The 19925-nt window shown below is 57.7% G+C and overlaps 1 protein-coding gene and 1 long non-coding RNA gene across 3 annotated transcripts; one reads left to right on the top strand and one right to left on the bottom strand.

The window, feature by feature from the left end:
- Positions 1-164: 164 nt before the first annotated feature.
- PLIN3 (perilipin 3) lies at positions 165-18318 on the bottom strand. Of its 2 annotated transcripts, none has more exons than XM_058728365.1 (8): positions 18219-18318; positions 15447-15531; positions 11757-11955; positions 11526-11608; positions 8003-8300; positions 4135-4334; positions 2684-2809; positions 165-1025 (listed from the first exon to the last, which is right to left on the bottom strand). In XM_058728365.1, exons 2-8 carry the CDS (start codon positions 15513-15515, stop codon positions 681-683), a joined length of 1320 nt encoding a protein of 439 aa, XP_058584348.1. In that variant the 5' UTR covers positions 15516-15531; positions 18219-18318; the 3' UTR covers positions 165-680. The 2 variants fall into 2 exon arrangements, with proteins under 2 accessions (XP_058584348.1, XP_058584349.1); XM_058728366.1 differs by having other exon boundaries at positions 165-1022.
- Positions 901-2081, top strand: LOC131510804 (uncharacterized). Its single transcript, XR_009261195.1, has 3 exons — positions 901-1002; positions 1294-1411; positions 1631-2081. It is a non-coding gene; the product is annotated as an uncharacterized LOC131510804 (long non-coding RNA).
- Positions 18319-19925: the final 1607 nt, after the last annotated feature.

Below are 19925 nucleotides of genomic sequence, written 5' to 3'. Positions count from 1 at the left end.
CTCCCGCCCTGCTCTTCTCCTGTCCCAGGGGCTGGACGAGAGCTCTGAGCCCCACTCCGGATCTGGCCCTGTCCTGTTCCCATCCTCGCGAGCAGAGCAGGGAAGCGGGCCGAGGCGGCCACCCGCGGACCCCGCGTCGCTCAGCTCCTGGGAACGCATGCGCGTGCGCACACAGCCTGTACTCAGCGGCAGGTGAGATTTATTAAGGCAACGGTGACACTCCAGGCACCCGCGAGCGGCCGGGCAGGCCCCAGGGCCCCCCGCCCCCCGTCCGCTCCGGAATGGGTCTCAGCGGTTCTGCCTCCACCCCACACCCCAGAAGGGCCACGTTGCAAGCCAGAAGTCCAAGTCCGTTAGCTAAAGGCGGATATCCCGGGGCCTTGATGTGGCACAGGTGGGATGTAAGAAACCTGGCCTTTGTTTCTAGGAAGAAAAAATTTGGAGGGGGCCTGGGGGCCTCCTAGAAAAAAATCTGTTTCTGGAAACCTCCCCCTAATGACTGATGAAGGCAGGCAGTGCTTTCTCCGAGGCGGCAGAGGGCGCTCCCCGAGGTGGTAGCTGAGATGGGCCAGGGGGAAGGGAAGAAACACGTTCCAAGCGAGGCGAGGGGGCGAAGGGTCCAGCGCTGGTGCTGACCCCTCAGGGAAAGACTAGGTCCCTCGAGCCCCCTTCTGACTGTCCTATTTCTTCTCCTCTGGGGCCTTCTCAGCGACTCCCGGGGCAAAGGGTCCCACCAGCCACATGATGGGCGTGTTCTGGGCCACGTACTCAACCATGTGGTCAAGGGCCTCTCGGGCCTTGGCCACCTGCTCTCGGCTCTGCGTCAGGATAGTGCTGGACAGGTCCTGGAAGGAATGGACGCCAGAAAAGGTGGCCTGGAGGCCCTCCACCTGGTGGCGAGCCTGCTGAACCTGGTCCTTCACGTGGGAGGGCAGCCCCTGGATGCTGGACCCCAGCGAGGCACAGGTGTTCTGCAGCTGCTGGGCAATGTCGCGGAACATGGTAAGCGTCTGGGACTCCACCTGCTGGGAAGAGGCGGACAGTCAGGACCATGTTTTGGGATCCAAAGCCCGGGGAGAGAAAGTGGGGGTTCTCCTGCCCACCTTCCAGAAAACCTTTCCTTGGCGAGCCTGTCCAGCACGGTGGTTTGGGATACCAGCTCTATTTGAGTTTTGAACCATGTGACATAGACCCCAAAGTGAAAAAGAGGCACAGTCACTTCGGAAGACAGTCCGGTGGTCCCTCAAAACGTTAAAGAGTTTCCACAGGACTAGCGATCCGTTCCATTTCTAGGTATCTCCCCTAGAGAAATGGAGACACGCGACCATACACGGGCTGGGGCTGGTCACAGGACGTTATCCACAGGAGGCAAAAGTGGAGACAGTCCAGAAGCCCATCAACTTGTAAACGGGTAAACAAAACCCACACGGGGGGAACGTCACTGGGCCTCGAGCAGGAGCGAGGCGCCCACCCCTGCTGCCCCGCAGTCGGACCCTGAACACACGACCCTCAGGGAGGGAACCAGACACCGCAGGCCCCACAGAATGTGAAACGGCCAGGAGAGGCTCATCCACAGACAGGAAGGGGGTTCGTGGGTGCTGGGGACAAAGAGCGTCTGCTATATCTCAAGACGTTTTTCAGGTTTTTTTAAGCGGACGTCTGGAAGAACTTTCCAGGCAGGAGCTGTGTGGTGGGGGAGACGGAAGTGTAAATGCGTGCATCGGGACCTTAACACCCCACCCCCACCACAGGGGGGGAAGAGAGCAGGCTGGGAGGCAGGACTTTGCCCTCAACCCGCCATCAGAGCGCTCGGGAGACTTGAACCTGACAGGGAGGTGCCGACCAGAGTCAACACCCACATCTCGCGGTTGCCACGGTCAGCGGTGGGGGAGAAGGGAGAGGGAGGCGGAGGTAGGTGGTTTGGGTCTGAATGCTAACAATTTTGCACCTGCAGAGACAGCAGGTGATATCTTCACAAATGCCATTTTTGAACGGTTTACTATGTGCTTTATGTAGCAACTCAATTTCTTTTATAGACTATGTAACTCACGGACCAGAAAATGCACCCTTTTAAGTATGTAGTTCCGTGGTTGTTAGTACATGCACAAGGTTGTGCAACCACTGCCTCGAGCTCCAGAACGTTCCATCACCCACCAAAGGAGGCTCCTCCCCATGAAGCAGTCCGTCCTGACCCCCTCCCCAAGCCTCTGACAGCCTTGAACCCCTTCCCGTCTGTGGATGAGCCTGTTCGGGGCGTTTCACACACGTGGACTCACACCCCGCGGGGCCTCTCGTGTATGGTTCCCTCCCTGAGCGTCGGGTGTTCAGGGCCCGTCCGCGGGGCGGCAGGTGTGGGCGCCTCACTCCTGCTCGCAGCTGAGTGACGCCCCCCATTCGTAGCGGACACGTTGGCGCTGGGACACAGAAGAAGGGAAACACGCCAGGGTTTAGAGTTCAGCAGGTTGAGAGGCGTCACAAGTGTCCTGCAGTTCAAAGCAACACCCACACCTAAAGGAGGAAATCAAGGTGGGCTTCCTGGAAGAGGTGCCGTCACGTCCTAAAGGTGGTTAATGGCAGGAGAGGCTGTGGAAAGCCTTCCAGGCAGGTAGGTCCATCCGACAGAGGCGCGGAGAAGGAAGGAAGTCAGGGCCCTAAGGATCCCACAGGGACCCCACGCTGGTACCTCTGGTTTGGCTGGGTTCTCCTCGGTGCCCCGGAGCTCCTTCTGGTTCCAGCTGAGCCACATCTGGTGCAGTTTCTCCTGACCGTCCAGCAGCTTCTGGTCGACTCCGTGCTTGACGGTTTCCATCTGGAGCAGGGGAGGGGAGAGAGAGAGAGTGAGAGGCTGCCTCCAGCCCCACACGCGTCCCAGGAGAGGCAGGAGTCCGGAGAGAGGCCCACAGAGTCGTCCTTTTATCCGGGAGCAGGTGGTCTGTGAAGGGGAGGAAAGCGGGACACTGTGCTCACGTATGCTCTCCCCGCTGTAGGGGCACATATGTGCCGCCTGCAAAGGGAGGGACCACACATTCCCTGCACCTTCTCCCATTTTGTCTGCTGCTCCTTGTAACTGGGCCCGGCCCCGAGACTGGCTTTGGCCAACGGAATGTAGCAGAGCCTTGAAAACTGTTTCAATGGAATGTTATTCAGCCTTAAAAAGTCAGGACGTCCTGCCGCCTGCCACCGCGTGAATGGACCCGGAGGCCACTGTGCGCGGTGACAGGAGCCGGACACAGAAGGACACGTCCTGCGTGACCCCAGGCACAGGGGGTCCCCAGAGGAGTCCCATCCACCGAGTCAGAGAGTGGACGGTGGGAGCCGGGGGGGGGGGGGGGCGGGGGGGGGGGGGAGTCCGTGCTTCATGGGGACAGAGTCTCGGTCTAGGGAGATGGAAAGTTCTGGAGACGGATGGCGGGGGCGGGTGCACGACAGTGTGAGCGTGCCTGATGCCGCTGAGCTGTGCGCTTGGAAACGGTTAAGAGTGGCCAATCTTACCCCAATCAAAAATTGAAGAAAAAGAGGGGGGAGGGGCGCCTGGGTGGCTCAGTCGCTTAAGCATCTGACTTCGGCTCAGGTCATCTCGCGGTTTGTGAGTTCAAGCCCCGCATCGGGCCCTGTGCTGACGGCTCAGAGCCTGGAGCCAGCTTGGGAGTCTGTGTCTCTGTCCCTCTCTGTCCCTCCCCTGCTCATGCTCTCTCTCTTTCTCTCTCCCTTCCTCTCTCAAAAGTAAATAAACACTAAAAGAAGAAAAAAATTTTTAAAATTAAAGAAAAAGGCGGGGGGGGGGGGTGGCGCCTGGGTGGCTCAGTCAGTTAAGCGTCCGACTCTTGATTTCAGCTCAGTTCGCGGCTCTGAGCTGACAGTGCAGAACCTGCTTGGGATTCTCTCTCTGCCCCTCCCCTCCTCTCTCTCTACAGAAAAAGAAAAAAGAAAAAAAAAGAGGGAGGAGCTAGCACTCAGTACAGGAAGCTCAGCAAAGAGAGAGAGAGAGAAATAGGAATTTAGCTCCTTAGAGAACAGACAGAAAAAAGCCTGGCAGGAAGGGGCAGGATGTGACCGCAGTGTGGCGGGGGCGGGGGCGGGGGCGGGGGCTGGGGGGGGGTGGGCGGAGCCCCCGGGGCAGGGGCGGGGCCTCACCAGGCTGAGCGCCTGTGCCAGCTGCAGCAGGGCCTCCTGGGCCCGCTGGCGGGTCAGCTGCAGTTTGCCCAGAGAGTGAGCGTAGGCCCGCTGGCGCAGCCGCTCCGAGAGGGAGCCCAGACGCACGAAGTAGCTCTGCTCCTGCCGCTGCTGCTGCACCGACGCGATGTCGAAGCCCTCCAGGGACGTGGCGAGGCGGGCTGCAGGGAGGGAGGGAGGAAGGAGAGGCGCCGTGAGGGCCGGGACCCGGCCGCGTGTACCGCTCGGGCTTCGGCGTGCGGCCCTCGGGCCTGCACGCACCTGCCCAAGTTGTGCCCCTCGCAAGCTGGGGAGCCTTGGAGCGAAGGGGGTCCCCCGCCTTGCTTTTCCCCATCTGCAAAATGGGCATGATGAGAACCGCAGTTCCCAAGATCAAGAGGCCTTGGAAGGGCACGAGGGTCTGCAAACCCCGGCCCTCGGGCCAAATACCACTTGTCCCTAGGAACAAAGTTTTACTGGCACACGGTCACGCGCGTTCATTTACCTATCTTCTGTGCTAACGGACGTAAGTAGTTGCAACAGAGACTGACCCACGAAGCCAAACATATTTACCGATCTGGTTAAGAAAATGTTTACCACCCCCTGCTCTAAAGTGATTGTGCCACGCAGCCTCAGTTTCCCCTTCTGTAGGGCCACCCGAGTCAGAGCTGCCTGAATTGTGGAATCTGAACTACCTGCGTCAAAAAAGGCACACAAATGAGCATTTCGCGATTTTTGCTAGCGGTTTATAGCAGATGATTTGGCTTTCTGTTTTCAGTAAGTGATAACACCCGTCTTTTTAAAAGAACCTTGAAAAGCTGATTTAAAGAAGGGTGTTAAATAAATAGCACAGGGAGCACGAACACACGGCCAGGGTAACCCAACGGATGACCTCTGGTGGGGCAGGAAGAGCCTGATTAAGGGAGGTCCCTCCCCATTTTAGCCACGTATTTTTGCCGCTCCTTCGGGCCAGGCACCGTGCCGTCAACAAGAGACAGAAAGTAAAGGAAGGAAATCCCACAGGCTGCTGTTGACCCACAGCTCAATCAAGGTTAGCCTTCGACCGGGGGATTTCAGCGGTTTCTACAAACGCTAAACATTCCAGAAGAACACACTCTAACCCAGGGGTGGATCAACTTTTTTGGCACGGGGCCAGACGGTCAATGGCACTACTCAGCTCTCCAGCTGTCCTGCGGAAGGGCTCAGATAACTTGGACGCAGATGGGCGTGGCTGTGTGCCAATAAAACTTTATTTACAAATGCAGGTGGTGGGCCAGATGTGGAGTTGGGGGCAGTCTGATAGAGTCGGCTGGGAAGAATGTCATTTCATGACATTTCAAAAATGAACAGCAGGGGTGCCTGGGGGGGGGGAGAGGGGCGGGCTCAGTCGATTAAGCAGCCGACTCTGGATTTTGGCCCAGGTCATGATCTCACGGTTTGTTGAGTTCAAGCCCCAAGCTGGCCTCTGCACTGACAGAGTGGGGTCTGCTTGGGATTCTCTCCCCCTCTCCCTCTGCGCCCCCCCCCCCGACCTTAAAATAAACAAACATTAAAAAAAAAAAAAAGAACAGCAAGCATACACGTGGGACACTCGGGCAGAGAAAATGACCTGCGTTTCGAGAAAAACAGACCTTCCCATCCCCCCACCCAAGGCGGGTTGCAAAGACTAACCCACACTAGCAACATTCTGAACCTGCCCTACTGCAGTCCAGAACTTCTCCGTGGCCCCCAGGGGCCCTGGGGCGCTGCCCTTGGAAGTGAATGGGGCTCTGCTGTTTTAGGCCAGGATGTCTGGCAGGATCCCAGCACGTCTGAGCCAGCTGGCAGGGCCCTGTGGAGCTGGCAGGTGCCCTTGGCAGAGGGGAGGAGGTGAGGGACCAGCCCGCCTGAATCATCGAGTTTCTCCAGAAATCCAATGACTACCACTTTGCACTGAGGATTCCCAGGGAGGATCACGGAGACGCAGAGCCAACTCGAGGAGGGTCTCCAACTGGCCAAAAGCAATGGGACAAGTGAAATGTTGCTAAAGCAAATGCGTAGGATTGGAATATGTCACGTAAGTCTGCGCGTTCCAACCAGCTAGCCCCGCGCTCTGTTTTTCCTCCGCGAGCTGTACCCGGGGTGATTAACGCTGCAACAGAGAACTTTCCCCAGGGAAGTTTCCCAGCTAACAGAGAAAGAAGAGATACGTAGAATAGTGACGTTTTGCAATTCCAATCGGCAACAGAGGTGCTAACCCAGCAGGGAACCACATGGTTCCCTTTGCATGAATGTTGCAGAACAGGTGAAGGAGGGCGTCTCACCTGGGAGGTGAGTCTGCCCCACAGGGGACGCTGGGTAGTGTCTGAGGACATCTGTCTCCGGCCAAAGTCGGAGGGAGCACGGTGTCTAACCTACACGCAGCCCCATGGGCCCTCGCTGCCGTGGGCACCAGAGTCCGCATCGCGGTGTGGCAAAAGTCCTTCACGAATGTGCAAAGGATGAAAAACCAAAACACAAATGTCCAAAGGATGGCTGTCCCCAGAATGTGGGGACAGGACCACAAGAGGACTGTGGACCACAGATAAGACCGGCTGCTTTGTCTCAACAGTTTCATCCCCCGCTTGTCTGTCTTCATTCCTGCTCCTGCCTGGCCTAGCCCCCATCACGCCCCCAGGGACCAGCAGGGTACCCTCAGTCCTGCCCTGGATCCGCTGGGCTCCTGCTTTCACCGGCACCGCCCGCCCGCCCGTCCTCCCCGCAGCGGCCACCAGGGGGCGCCCGTGAGCACCCAATCAAGTTCCGCTTCCTCTGCCCACAGCCCGCCGGGACTCCCACCTCCCCAGGGTAAAAGCCCAAGTCCTCCCCACGCCCCCAAAGGCCCTGCAGACCTGCCCTGTCCCCTCCCCTGGCCCTCCCCTCCTCCCCTCTCTCCCTCGCCCACTCTGCCTGTTTCTCTAACACACCAGGCAGGTCCTGCCCCAGCACCTTTGTTTTCTACACCTCTCTCTGCCCTGACAGCCATGCAGCTTGCTCCCTCCCTCCCTCCATTCACCATCTCAGAAACATCTACCCCACCCTCCCCCTGGAATTCTCTCCTTTGACCTGACTTCCTTATACTTTATACAGTGAGTTCCTTGAGGGCAGAATTCTGTGCACTGATGTATCCCCCCCAGGACTTGAAAGACAGTCAGGAGGCAGGTGCTCAAGGAACATCTGAATGGACAGATAAATGCCTGGGGCAGGGGTGAGGGGAGCGACAGAGGAGAGTGATTTTACCCTTGGGTTTGAATGACTACTGAGCACCAGGTCCCATCCTAGACAAGGGGCACAGCAGTAAGACCAAGACAGAAGCGTCTGCTTCATGGAAGTGATGATAAGTGCCAGGCAGAAAAACCTAAGCCCAGTGAGGAGGGGGCGGGGGGCAGGTTTTAGGACACAGTATGGACGAGGGAGGCTGCAACTTTAGAGGCTTCACTTGGGAAGGTGGCATTGAAGCACAGAGCTGCAGGCAGAAAGGAACTACCCTTCCTGATGTCTAGGGGTTGGACGTTTCCAGTAGAGGGGATAGCTGGTGCAAGGGCCCTGGGGCAGAAGCATGGCCGGAGTGGAATGAGTGAGGGGAGCGGGGAGCCCTGAAAGGCTGTGGGCAGAGGTCAGCACCTGACTGCGGTGCTCACAGGGGCCCTCTGGTGGTTGCTTCAAAGAGAACAGACACCGGGGGCCAGGGTGGAGGCCACTGCCCTGGTCCAGGTGGCCGCAGATTCAAGGAGACACGGCAGGGTTGATATGGCACTGAGGGACACACCCTAGGTGGCCACAAGGAGTGGGGAGGTCTGGGGAGGGGTCCGGGCCCCAGGGCCGCACTCACCCAGCTCAGCGTCCGTCATGGGCAGGTGGTTGTCCATCCATTCCTCAGACTTGCCCAGCATCGTGTCCACCCCGCTCAGCACCACCTGGCCCACCCGGGAGCCCATGACCGACTGGACGCCACTGGCCACCACAGACTTGGTGGCATCCACACCAGTCCGCACAGCGCCCCGGGTCACATCGACCGCCTCCGTCACTCGGGTGGCCACTGTGTCCTTGGCGCTGGACACGGTGTTGGACACGGCTTCTCGGGCCCCCGAGACCTTGGATGAGACCAGCTCCTTGGTGTCTGCCAGAACCTGGAACACAGGCCGGCATCAGCACCCCTGTCCTCCCTTCATACCTGGGTCCCCCCACCCCTGTGCCCCAACCTCCGGGGAGGTCAAAGGGAGGACTGCCCCCTCCTGGGTGAACGCACAGGGGTCAACACTGAGTCTGGCAGGGAAGATCCTGAGCTCCAGAGCCTGGGTTGAATCCTGGTTTGATAGGTCCTAGCTGTGTGGCCTCAGGTAACTCACTCCACCTCTCTGTGCTTCTGTTTTTCACCCACAGTGTTACGGGCCGCAGTGTGAACCCTAATCCCGAAGACCTCAGGATGTGACTATTTAAAGAGGTAATTAAGGGGGCGCCTGGATGGCTCAGTGAAGTGTCCGACTTCAGCTCAGGTCACGATCTCACAGTTCGTGGGTTTGAGCCTTGCGTTAGGCTCTGCACTGACAGCTCAGAGCTTGGAGCCTGCTTTGGCTTGTGTGTCTCTCTCTCTCTCTGTCTCTGTCTCTGTCTCTCTCTCTCATTCTCTCTCTGCCCCTCCCCCAGGCTTGTATATCCCTGGAGGAGAAGCGGGTCCAGCACGCGGTGGGCATTTGTGGATCAACGAGTGTTGATCTTCTTGAATCTAAACAGATCTATGTGCACAGAACTCTCGGGAAAGTTAACAACCAACCACTCCCACTCCCACTCTTTCAAGTTGGAATCCTGCCAGACACCTAGACCTCTCGTGTCCATGGGAATTAGTTCTTGTTTGTTTTTGAGACAGAGTGCCAGTGGGGGAGGGGCAGAGAGAGAGGGAGACACAGAATCCCAAGCAGGGTCCGGGCTGTGAGCTGTCAGCACAGAGCCCAACATGGGGCTTGAACTCACGAACCGTGAGATCATGATCTGAGCTGAAGTTGAACGCTTAACCGACTGAGCCACCTAGGTCCCCAGAATTGGTTTCTTTTGGGTGGAGAAAGGTGCCCACAGGGGCGGTCACGTAGCTCATGCCGGCCCAAGTTCGAACCCCAGCTGTGACACCACCACATCCCATAGAAACGGGGAACGCTGCCATTTCCTGGTGTGTGTGTGTGTCTGTTAGGGGGTGACCTCATAGGGCCTGGAGTAGGGACAGCGCTGTGCCTCTAAGTCAAGAGCTGGGAGGGGCTCTGTTGGATGGCCTCGTAGAATGTCACCCTGAGCTCATCCCTTCTATAAACGGAAGGAATGTTGGCCTCATGTGGCACCAGCAGAAGGACACGAGTGCCCAGCCCTTAGGAGGTGGCTCATGCCAATATTCTTCCATTCTTTTGTGAACTGGGCAATTTCCACCTTCAATGCCCAGCCTGTTAATGGTCCCACACGGCAAAAGCGGAGACTGAGCGTCCACTACGTGCCAGGCTATATGATGGGCACCAGACAGAGCAAGCAGTCTGTGCCCTTACGCCACGCGAGGACACGGAGCGGCAGCTAAAAAGCCGTTCAGATGGCGGCAAACTTACAAGCCAACGCAACTTGGACACGTGACTCACAATCTCCAAAAGGTGGAAGCCAGCCACTGACAGGTGAGAAAATAAACGTGCATCTGCACACTGGAATCTCGTCCGGCCTTAAAAAGACATCCTACCACCTGCCACCATGTGGATGGACCCGGAAGCCACTGTGCGCAGGGACAGAAGCCAGACACAGAAGGACACATCCTGCGTGACCCCACGCACAGGGGGTCCCCAGAGGAGTCCCGTCCACCGAGTCAGAGAGTGGATGGTGGGAGCCAGGGGTGGGGAGTCCGTGCTTCAGGGAGACAGCGTCTCGGTTTGGGGAGATGGAAAGTTCCGGAGACGGATGGCGGTGGGGGGCAAGGGGAGGTGCAGGACAATGTGAGCGCGCTTGATGCCCCGGAGCTGTGCACTTAGAAACGGTTAAAGACAATACATTTCATGTCGTAAACAGCAGTGTTATTATAGCCAAGAAGCGGGAACGACCTACGCGTCCGTGGCGGAGGCAGGAATAAGCACTCGTCCACCGCGCACGCGCACGTCCACAAAGGAACGTGTCCACCGCGCGTGCGCACGTCCCTCAGGTGCATCCACCGCGCACGCGCACGTCCACAGATGAACGTGTGCACCGCGCACGCGCACGTCCCTCGGCCGCGAGCAGGAGCGAGGCGCCCACCCCCGCCGCCCCCGCGGGCGGACCCGAACCCACGCCGCTCAGAGAGGGAACCAGACACGAGAGGCCACACAGGTGTGTGAGTCCCCGTGTGCGAAACGTCCAGAACGGGCTCATCCACGGACGGGAAGGGGGCTCGTGGGGGCCGGGGCGTTTGGCAGGAAGGAGAATAACGGCTAAGGGACGTGAGGTTTCTGGGTGATGGAATGTTCTAAAATGGGTGGCGACCGTATTCACGGTGTGAATATGCCCGAACCACTGAACCGTGGGCTTTTAAAGGAGCTCGTTGTGCGGGTTGTGACTCAGAGCTCAGCAAAGCGGCGCGGGCGTGCCAGAACGATGCTGGCTGCTGGCCACCTGCAGCCATTTCCATTTAAAATTAGTGATTGAGTTTCTCAGCCACGCCGGCCAACGTCCCAAGGGCTCGGGAGCCACATACAGCTGGTAGTTTCCACACGGGACGCGGCGCAGAGAACGAACATGGACATCAGAGACGGTTCTGGACAGAGCTGAGCCAGAAGGACCTTCCTTAAGAGAGAAGGGAAGGCCTCTGAAGGGGTGAGATGAGAACGGAGGCCTGAGAGTCGGGTTCATGAAGAAGGAAGTGCACGTGCAAAGGTCCCGGGGTGGGACGACGGAGACGGAGGTGTTCACAGTATTTGCTTCCCCCCATCCCCGGCTCTCCCCTGAATGAAAGTTCCACAAGGGCAAGCACTCTGTTTCTATCACCGTGTCCGGTGCCCACGGGTACTGACGTCACTGAACCCTGAGTACGGAGGCTGGCGTGAGGCAAGGGAGGTGGGCAATGAGGGCAGGGGCGGGGGGACGGCGTGGGCCGTAAGGACGGCCTCGGTTTTTGCCCCAGGCAGGGTGAGAGGTACAGCGCGGGGGGGAGGTTTGAACAGAGCTGGCTGGTGTTCAGAGCATTCTTCCAGTGAGGGTGGTGGGGAGAGACCCAAGAGGGGTCGGGGAGGAAGTGGTCGCGTGTGTCTGTTCTCGCTGAGATGGGACCCCACACTCAGTGCCCCGGGGGACCCCCTCCCGGCTGAGCCCCCGCCCCCCCCCCCCCCCCCCCGGGGCTCCCGATGGCGGAGGTCAGTTACCTTCTCCGTCTGCTGCTGCAGGATGGGCAGATTCTCCTCCAGCTTGTCCAGCCCCCTGTGGGCGTACTCACTGGCTGACGTGACTGCAAGAGACGGGGCGAGGCTGAAATCGAGACTGGGGCGCGGGCACGCCCCTCGGGGCCGGGGAGGGGCAGACCCCCCCCGCCCCTTCCCCCCCCCCCCCCCAAACAGCCAAGAGGTAGGCTCCGTGGTGGCCGGGGCCCTGCTTACTCTGGGGCTCCAGCTTGGAGAGGATGGGCTGGGCCCCGCTGATGGCGGCCGCCGTGAGGGTCTTCACGCCTTTCTCGGCCGCGTCGCAGACGGTCTTGACGTGGGGGTGGCTCTCCTTGGTGGAGGCGTAGGCCGCCGACACCATGTTGCAGGTGGAGCTGATGAGGGGCATGCCGGCCACGCGGTCCACCACGCTCGGCTAGGGGGACAGGCGACTCAGGGGGCCGGGCCTGGGACTTGGGGTGCCCTGCAATTTCGAACTCCCTCCCGGCCAGGAAACGGCCCGGCCCGCGCTTGCTTTGTGGCCATGTGGTTGCACCAGCCGGGGCCTGGGGGTTCCTTCCGCTCTGGGCTTCGTTTATCGTAGCCCCTCCCCCTCATCTGTTTGAACGTGCACTTGACACCCACTGTGGGCCAGTGACCAGAGACGAGAGCCCTGCGCGGCTGGGGTCGGCAAGCTACAGCCCGTGGGGGGCCCACACCTGATTTTCTTATTAAAAAAATTTTTTTTTTAATTGATTGAGAGAGAGACCGAGAGACAGAGTGTGAGCAGGGGAGGAAGAGAGAGAGAGGGAGACATAGAATCCGAAGCAGGCTCCAGGGTCTGAGCCGTCAGCACAGAGCCTGACGCCCAGCTTGAACTCCCGAACCGCAAGATCATGACTTGAGCCCGAAATTGGATGCTTAACTGAGCCACCCAGGCGCCCTGTGATTTTCTTATTCTTGTCTGTTTTTTCCCCAACAGCTCTATTGAAGTAATTCACACACCATTAATGCCACCATTTAAAAACGCAATTTAAACAAATATTAAAAAAAAAAAAAAAGCAAGCACAATTCTGAGGGTTTTAGGGTTTTCACAAGGTCGTACAACCATAGCAGCTAATTCTAGAACTTTGTCATCACTCCCAGAATGGTCACTCCTTGTTCCCCCCCCGCCCCCCCAGCACCCAGGAATCCACTTCCTGTCTGTGGATGAGCCTGTTCTGGGCGTTTCACACACGTGGACTCCCACCCCCGTGGGGCCTCTCCTGTCTGGTTCCCTTCCTGAGCATCGTGTGTTCAAGGTCCTTGCTCCATATGGTAGCATGTATCAGTGTTAGGGTTTGGTTTTTTTTTTAGGGTTTTTTTAATTTTTAAAAAAGTTTATTTTGAGAGAGAGAGAACATGAGTAGGAGAGGGGCAGAGGAGAGGGAGAGAGAGAATCCCAAGCAGGCTCCACACTGTGATCACGAAGCCCATATGGGGCTTGAACCCACGAACCGTGAAATCATGACCAGAGCTGAAATCAAGAGTTGGACGCTTAACCGACTGGGCCACTAGGTGCCCCTCATCTTAACCGTTTCTAAGTGCGCAGCTCAGTGGCGTCAAGCTCACGCACACTGTCATGCAGCCACCCCCAGCCATCCGTCTCCAGAACTTGTCCCCAAACTGAGGCTCTGTCCCCACGAAATATGGACTCCCTGCCTCCAGCCCCGGCTCCCACCATCTACACTCTGTCTCTGTGACAGGACTCCTCTAGGGACCCCTGTGAGTGGGGTCACACAGGACACGGCCTTCTGCCTGGCTTCTGTCACTGTGCACAGCATCCTCCGGATCCATCCACATGGTGGCAGGTGTCTGTGCTCCATTCCTTTATGTGGCTGATATTCCGTTGCCGGCTGGTTTTGTAAATAAAGTTTTACTGACACACAGCCACGCCCCTGTTCATTTACATATTGAATATGGCTGCTCTTAGCCTACGGGAGCAGAACTGAGTTGCTGGGACAGAGGCTCAGTTTCCGCACCCATAACATGGGGGCGGGCATCCATTCCTGTTCAGTAGGAGTTGCAAAGATCACTCGTGTGATGATACCGGCAGGAGACTCACAGGCACCGTGTGAACTCGCGTTTGAACGCACTTAACCGCCAGTCCCGGGAGGTGGGGCATGTTATTCCATTTTGCAGAAGGGTTAACTGGGGCATGGAGGGGTTGAGTAAGTCACCCAAGATCACAAAACCAGGCAGCGGCCACTCTGGGCCTTAGACCGTCTGCCTCCAGGATTTACCCACGAGGTCTCTTCAGGACTTAATCACCGATCTCCTGGGTGATCCAGCAATTCTGCTTTTAGGGGACAAGACACACACATCCACACAAGACTCGCCCATGAAGGTTCACAGCATTCCTGACGGCCAAGTGGAAACAACCCAGATGTCCATCATTTGGTGAGTGGATTAAAGAGGGAAAAAAAAAAGTATGGTATAAGGTAGGTTTTAAAAAAATTCATAGTCTCAGGGCACCTGGCTGGCTCCTGGAGAACATGGGACTCTTGATCTTGGGGTCGTGAATTCGACCTCTGTGTTTGGAATAGAGTTTACTTAAAAAAAAAAAAAAAAAAAATCAGGGATGCCTGGGTGGCTCAGTGGGTTAAGCATCTGACTCTTGATTTTGGCTCAGGTCATGATCTCACAGTTCGTGAGCTCGAGCCCCGAGTTGGGCTCTGTGCTGACAGCTCAGAGCCTGGAGCCTGCTTCGGATTCTGTGACTCCTTCTCTCTCTGACCCTCCGCCTCTCACACACTCTGTCTCTCTCTCTCTCTCTCTCTCTCAAAAATAAATAAACATTAAAAAAAAAAATTTTTTTTTTTTTTCAACGTTTTTTATTTATTTTGGGGACAGAGAGAGACAGAGCATGAACGGGGGAGGGGCAGAGAGAGAGAGGGAGACACAGAATCGGAAACAGGCTCCAGGCTCCCAGCCATCAGCCCAGAGCCCGACGCGGGGCTCGAACTCACGGACCGCGAGATCGTGACCTGGCTGAAGTCGGACGCTTAACCGACTGCGCCACCCAGGCGCCCCAAAAAAAAAATTTTTAAAAAGGAAGGACGGCACCTGGGGCGGCTCAGTAGGTTAAGCGTCCGACTCGATTTCGGCTCGGGTCATGATCTCGAGGTTTGCGAGTTGGAGCCCCGTGACTAGCTCTGCACCTCCCCTGACCCCGCCACACCCCACCCCTTCCACACACACACACACACACACACACACACACACACACGGTTTTTAAAGGAAGGAAATCAAAAAGACAAATCCTGCAGGATTTCACTCATGAGGTACCTAACATAAAAGGTTCTACTTTTATACAGGTGAATTTATAAAATTCACTCTGCAATGTCCAGAATAGGGAAACTGAGATTAGTGGGGGCCAGGGGCTGGGGAGGAGGGGAAGGTAGTGGGAATGACTGGTAACGGGGATGGCGTTTGCATCTGGGGTGAGGAAAAGCTTCCGGAACTAGATGGCGGTGGCGGTTTGCACACGGCCAATGTACTCAACGTCGCTGAAGCGCCCACAATTCGGCACAGTATTTGCGTCGTTGTTATGTGTCGTTTTACCTCGGCTTCAAGAAAAGAACGAAGCACGGACGACCCACGATGTGGGTACGCCCCCCAAAACATGATGCTCAGGGGGAGGAGCCAGACACGAAGGGGTCTCAGATCGCAGGACTCCATTTATAGGGAATGCCCGGAACAGGCAAACCCAGGATGAGGGGCGATTCGGGGCGGAGCCCTGCTCTCCCCCAAGCCTCTGGGGTTTCCGGTTCTGCGCCCGCCCCCACCCGTGAGACACGTGTCCCGGGTGCGGGTGAGGGAGCCTCACCCGCAGAAAGAGGTCTGTTGACCTCCACGTGCTACCAGCAGGCCCCGCCCCCCCCTCACCTGCTGTACCGGTTCTTCCGCTGTCACCGGGCTGCTGCTGACGGTGGCTTCTGTCCCGTCGCCAGACATTTCTCAGGAACGGGCACTGTGGCAGACGCACGGATCAGTCAGGGTACAGCGTGCCCTGTCCCTCCCCCCAGGAGGAAGTCCGGGTTCACATCTGCCCTGCGACCTCCCCCCCCCCCCCCCCCCCGTTTTTTAGAGCCCTGCCTCTCCGTCCTTCACTTGCACCCGCAGGTGGGCCCGCGCAGATGCTGGTGCCGGTTCGGCAGGGCTGGGTGGGGCCCCGAGTCTGCTTCTAAAAAGCTCTCGGGTGCTGCTGACGCAGCTGTTTCCAGGGCCGCGCCTTCAAGGCCAACGCCAAGGGTTCCGCTTTATCAACACTTTGGGGAGGCACCTGGGGTGCAAAACCTCTGTGGACGGCAACTCGCCGATGGCTACCTGCTTTCAAGAGCCATCTTCCCCTTGACCCAGAGACCTGCAGGGGCTGGTCCCGCACCTGCACTGCCACACGGGCAGAGATGTGTACCTGTTGTCGGCCACAACAAGACACTGGAAACAACCCGATTTCCCAGCAGAAGGGGCTTTGAGAAGACGGGGCACAGCCCGGCTAGTGGCTACACAGACCTTCACGTGTAGCTGGCCGGAGACCTTCAGGGACGAAAGGCGGGGGTGGGGCGGCAAAGATGTCTGCTGGCACAGAATCTCCGGACACAGGAAACTGTTAACTGTGGCCACCTTGACTTTGGAGCCAGGTAGGTAATATTACCAGTTCAAAAAAAAAAAAAAAAAAAAAGCTAAGCATTAAAAAGCAAAAAAAAAAAGATGGAGCCCCTCGGTGCCTCAGTCCTTTGAGCATCTGACTGTGGCTCAGGTCACGATCTCAGGGTTCATGGGATCTGTCAGCACAGAGCCCACTTCGGATCCTCTGTCCCCCCTTCTGTCCCGCTCCCACTCGAGCTCTCTCAGAAATACACACACACACACACACACACACACACACACACACACACACACAGCCCCTACTGCAGACCAAGTCAGGCTCCGGAGTGGCCAGGGAGGCTCGCCAGGTGACTCTCCTGCACACGTTTGCAAGGTACGACGGGAGCCACAGGTGCGCTCCGTTTTTCTGGCCACACGAGGGCAGGTGGGTGTCAGACCCAGATGGCAAGAGTCCCAGCTGTGCCCATGCTATACTTGGTTGAGCAAAGAGCCTCCTCTCCCTTGGCCTCAGCCCCCTCACCTGCGAAATGGCGCTAAAGGTAGAGCCTGCCTTCGAGGCTGGTTCTTCCGGTATTTCTGGGAGGAGCCTGTTGTGAACCCCTGACCTTGATTCTGAGTCTTTCCTTCTAGAGGAAGGGGGCCCGGCCACCCGGCCGCCACACTGCCCTGTCCCCCGGGCACAGTCCAGCGAACGGATGTCCCGAGAGCACCAGTTCTGGGGTCCAATTTGCAACTCGCTAGCGGTGGGAGCTTGGGAGAGCAGCACCCTCCGGCAGAGCCTTGCCTGCCCCATCTGTAAAATGGGGATAAGCGTTCCCAGCTCGGAGTCCCTGCAGATCGGCAGAGGGACTGCACATGTGGCGCTTAGCTCAGTGCCTAGCACGTAGTAGGTGGTCAATAAACAGAACCATCTCACACACATGCGAAGCCAGTCAGGAAGGAGCTCCTGCTTGTTACCAAGGTCCCCAGCTGGGAAGTGGGGCCAGCAGGTGCACTTGCCCCTGGTGATCATCATGACTCCCATGATTTCCCCCACCTGCCCCGGAGCCTGAGCTCACCTGGGCACCTTGGAGGCCCATTCTCCCATTCCCTTTGCCCATCGATCCCTCCTGGCGCGGGTTTAACCAAGGGGCGGGGGGCGCATTGCAGATGTCAGCGCCCCCGGAAAGTCCCTGGGGTCTGCAACCTGTCTGCAGCCGGCTCCAGCCCCCAGAACAAGAGCTAGCTGAAACGCTGCAGTTGCGCAGACGTCCAGCCGCCAGGGCATGCTAAGATACAACTTCCAAAGTTCCCAGACACCGAGGCCCCAGGCCCGGCCCTTGGACTCAATCCTGACATAGGTCCCAAGGACTCAGATAATGGGTAGGCCTTCCCAGCCGCCTAGAGCAACCCATTGGCCACACCCACCCAAGGGAGGGGGGGGGCGGGGGCCGCCCGCGAGCTCCCCAGGGTCAGCTGGGCGACCAGAAACCGGGGTGTGGGAGGAGTTAAGCCCCCAGTTGGCAAATCCATTTGCTGGAAAGGGGGCTTTGCCAGGCAGAGAGACAGTCCCCTGGTTGGGGGCGGAGGGCGGGGCGGAGGAGGAGGGGTAGGGATGCCCTAAAGCCCCGGGAGGGCCGATTTCCTGTGCAGGACTGGCTGCCGCTGCTCGCCTCCAAACTGCGTTTCCAAAGCAAGCACAGTTTTTTTGTTTTTGTTTTTGTTTAGAGAGGATGTGTTTTATAATGGGGACTTTACCGCCCCCCCCCCCGCCTTAATACTGCCAATTCTAGGGGCTCTTTCTGCCTCCCCCTAAAAAAGTCTCAGGAACTGAAAGGAGAGAGTTTGAAAGTCTGACTGTGTTCCAGAAATTAGATTTTTTTTGAGTGGGGGATGGGGGGTGGGGCACTGAAAGAGACAAGAAAGCTCAGCCAAGGCTGGAGACCCCTCCCCAGGCCGAAGAGAGCAGCCGAGTCCCCAGGAAGGTCCTCCCCTCTCCTTCCTCCCCTGGGACGCCCCGGGACTCGGCGGACCTCGCCCCCCGCCTCCATGGGGCCCCCCGCCTCTCACCGCGGTCAGCGGGACGTGCAGGGCGCGACAGCCAGCTCGGAAACCGTCTGGGGCTGACCCCCCTGGGGAGGCTTTTATACTCAAGGGGGCGGGCGCTCGGAGTGACGGGCCCGAGGGCCAATCGTATCGGGAGGCTGCCCGCCGTCAGGCCTCGGCCCCGCTCGGTCCGGGACGTTGGAGCCACAAGTGAAGTCCAGGAAGGCCCGGACTTCTGCTGGACGCGCGCGCGATCCGCCCTCTGTCTGAGTCGGGCGACCCTTGGAAGACGCCTGATCCAGCAAAGGGCGCCCCTCCCGACCTCGGGATCCTATGAACTCGGCGCAGGGAGGTGCGATCCGGGTTCTGGGATTCCCCCTCCCCCCCAGTCCCTCCTTTTCTCCAGGGGCCGTGAGAACCCCAGAGGTCGTTGCCTGATGCCCCGTCGCGTCAGGAACCGAGTCCCAACCCTGAGAAGGTGATGGAGCCAAGCTCGACCCAACAATGTGAACAGAGCCTTCGCCACATAGGTGAACAGATCAAGAGTGCCTTCTGCCGGTCTTGACCTACATGGTACCACTTAATCCTCCCAAACGGTTCCTTTATCATCCCCATTTTACAGATGAGAAAACTGAGGCCCAGAGACGGTCGGTCAAGGGTAGTGCAGGGATCAACTTCCAGATCTCTGACTCCTGGATCAACCCCTCCCTAAAGCAGCAACCACTTGGATTTGTTTGCATCCCACCCCCCCCCACCCCCCAATCATTTATCCTCTTGGTCTATAAACCAAAGTCTCAAACTCAGGTGGTCCCAAGGGCCAGAAGGAAGTAAATAGCTCCGCTAAAGCGTTGGCAGCCTGGCAGAGAGTGGCCACCAAGATTTTAGACTAAAGAAAGTGCTCTGCCTTTTACAAAAACCACTGGACCACACAAAACCCAACCGGGGCTGTGTTCACCTCAGGAGCCACAAGTTTGCTACATGACGTGGGGTGGGGTGGGGTCTCTGAAGCCCCGGAAAGAACAAGAAAATAAATTGGTATCTGTGACTGTGGTTTTTCCGACAGCGACCACACTAGCACCAGGCAGTAGAGCTTTCTGAGACGCTGGGAATGCTCTGGAATTCTGTGGCATTCAATATGGTGGCCACCAGCGCCATATGGCTTTTGCACATCCGGAAACTGAATGTTCGCATCTAAGTAACCAAGTGCAGCTGGTCAGATTCTCAAGTGAGTCTGAGACACCGCGAGGATTGAAGCAACCAGCCACAACAGCTACACGTTTCACCTCGGCTGCTGGCCTTTTTTTCCTACCCGTTCGCGTTCCTACTCATTCACTCAGCCGTTTTTCTGGAGCTGCTGTGCTGGGCGTTGGGGACAGTGAGTACAAACAGATCCCAGCCTTGTGGTACTCACCACCCAGTGGCAGAGACAGACAATAAACGAGAAATGAGTGAAATACATAGTAGGTCGGGGGGGGGGGGTGGTACTGAGAAAAGCAAAGGACTGACGATGGGAGAACGGGGGTGTGATTTTTAATAAGGTGGTCAAGGGAGGCCTCCCAGATTGGCGTCTTAATGCAGAAGCGAGGGAGAAAAGGAGAGACCCCCCCCCCTAGAGATCCCGGAAAACAGCACGTTCAAAGGCCCTGAGGCAGACCATGCTTGGTAAGTTGGAGGCCCCGCCAGGAAGTTGATGAGGGGGTAATGGAGGATAAGAGTCCTGGGATGGATAAA

The sequence above is a fragment of the Neofelis nebulosa genome, chromosome 4, assembly GCF_028018385.1.
Source record: "Neofelis nebulosa isolate mNeoNeb1 chromosome 4, mNeoNeb1.pri, whole genome shotgun sequence".
NCBI lineage: Eukaryota > Metazoa > Chordata > Mammalia > Carnivora > Felidae > Neofelis > Neofelis nebulosa.
Note: the sequence above shows the minus strand (reverse complement) of the source record. Positions and strands in the feature narration are given on the sequence as shown.

Bases quoted from the DNA above. Each gene is read 5' to 3' on its own strand.
- PLIN3 (XM_058728365.1), bottom strand. From the start codon at position 15,515: ATGTCTGGCGACGGGACAGAAGCCACCGTCAGCAGCAGCCCGGTGACA. The intron at 11,609-11,756 runs GTAAGCAGGGCC...CGTCTCTTGCAG, and splicing joins CTCCAAGCTGGAGCCCCAGA to TCACGTCAGCCAGTGAGTAC. The intron at 2,810-4,134 runs GTGAGGCCCCGC...CCCCTGCTCCAG, and splicing joins TGGCACAGGCGCTCAGCCTG to ATGGAAACCGTCAAGCACGG.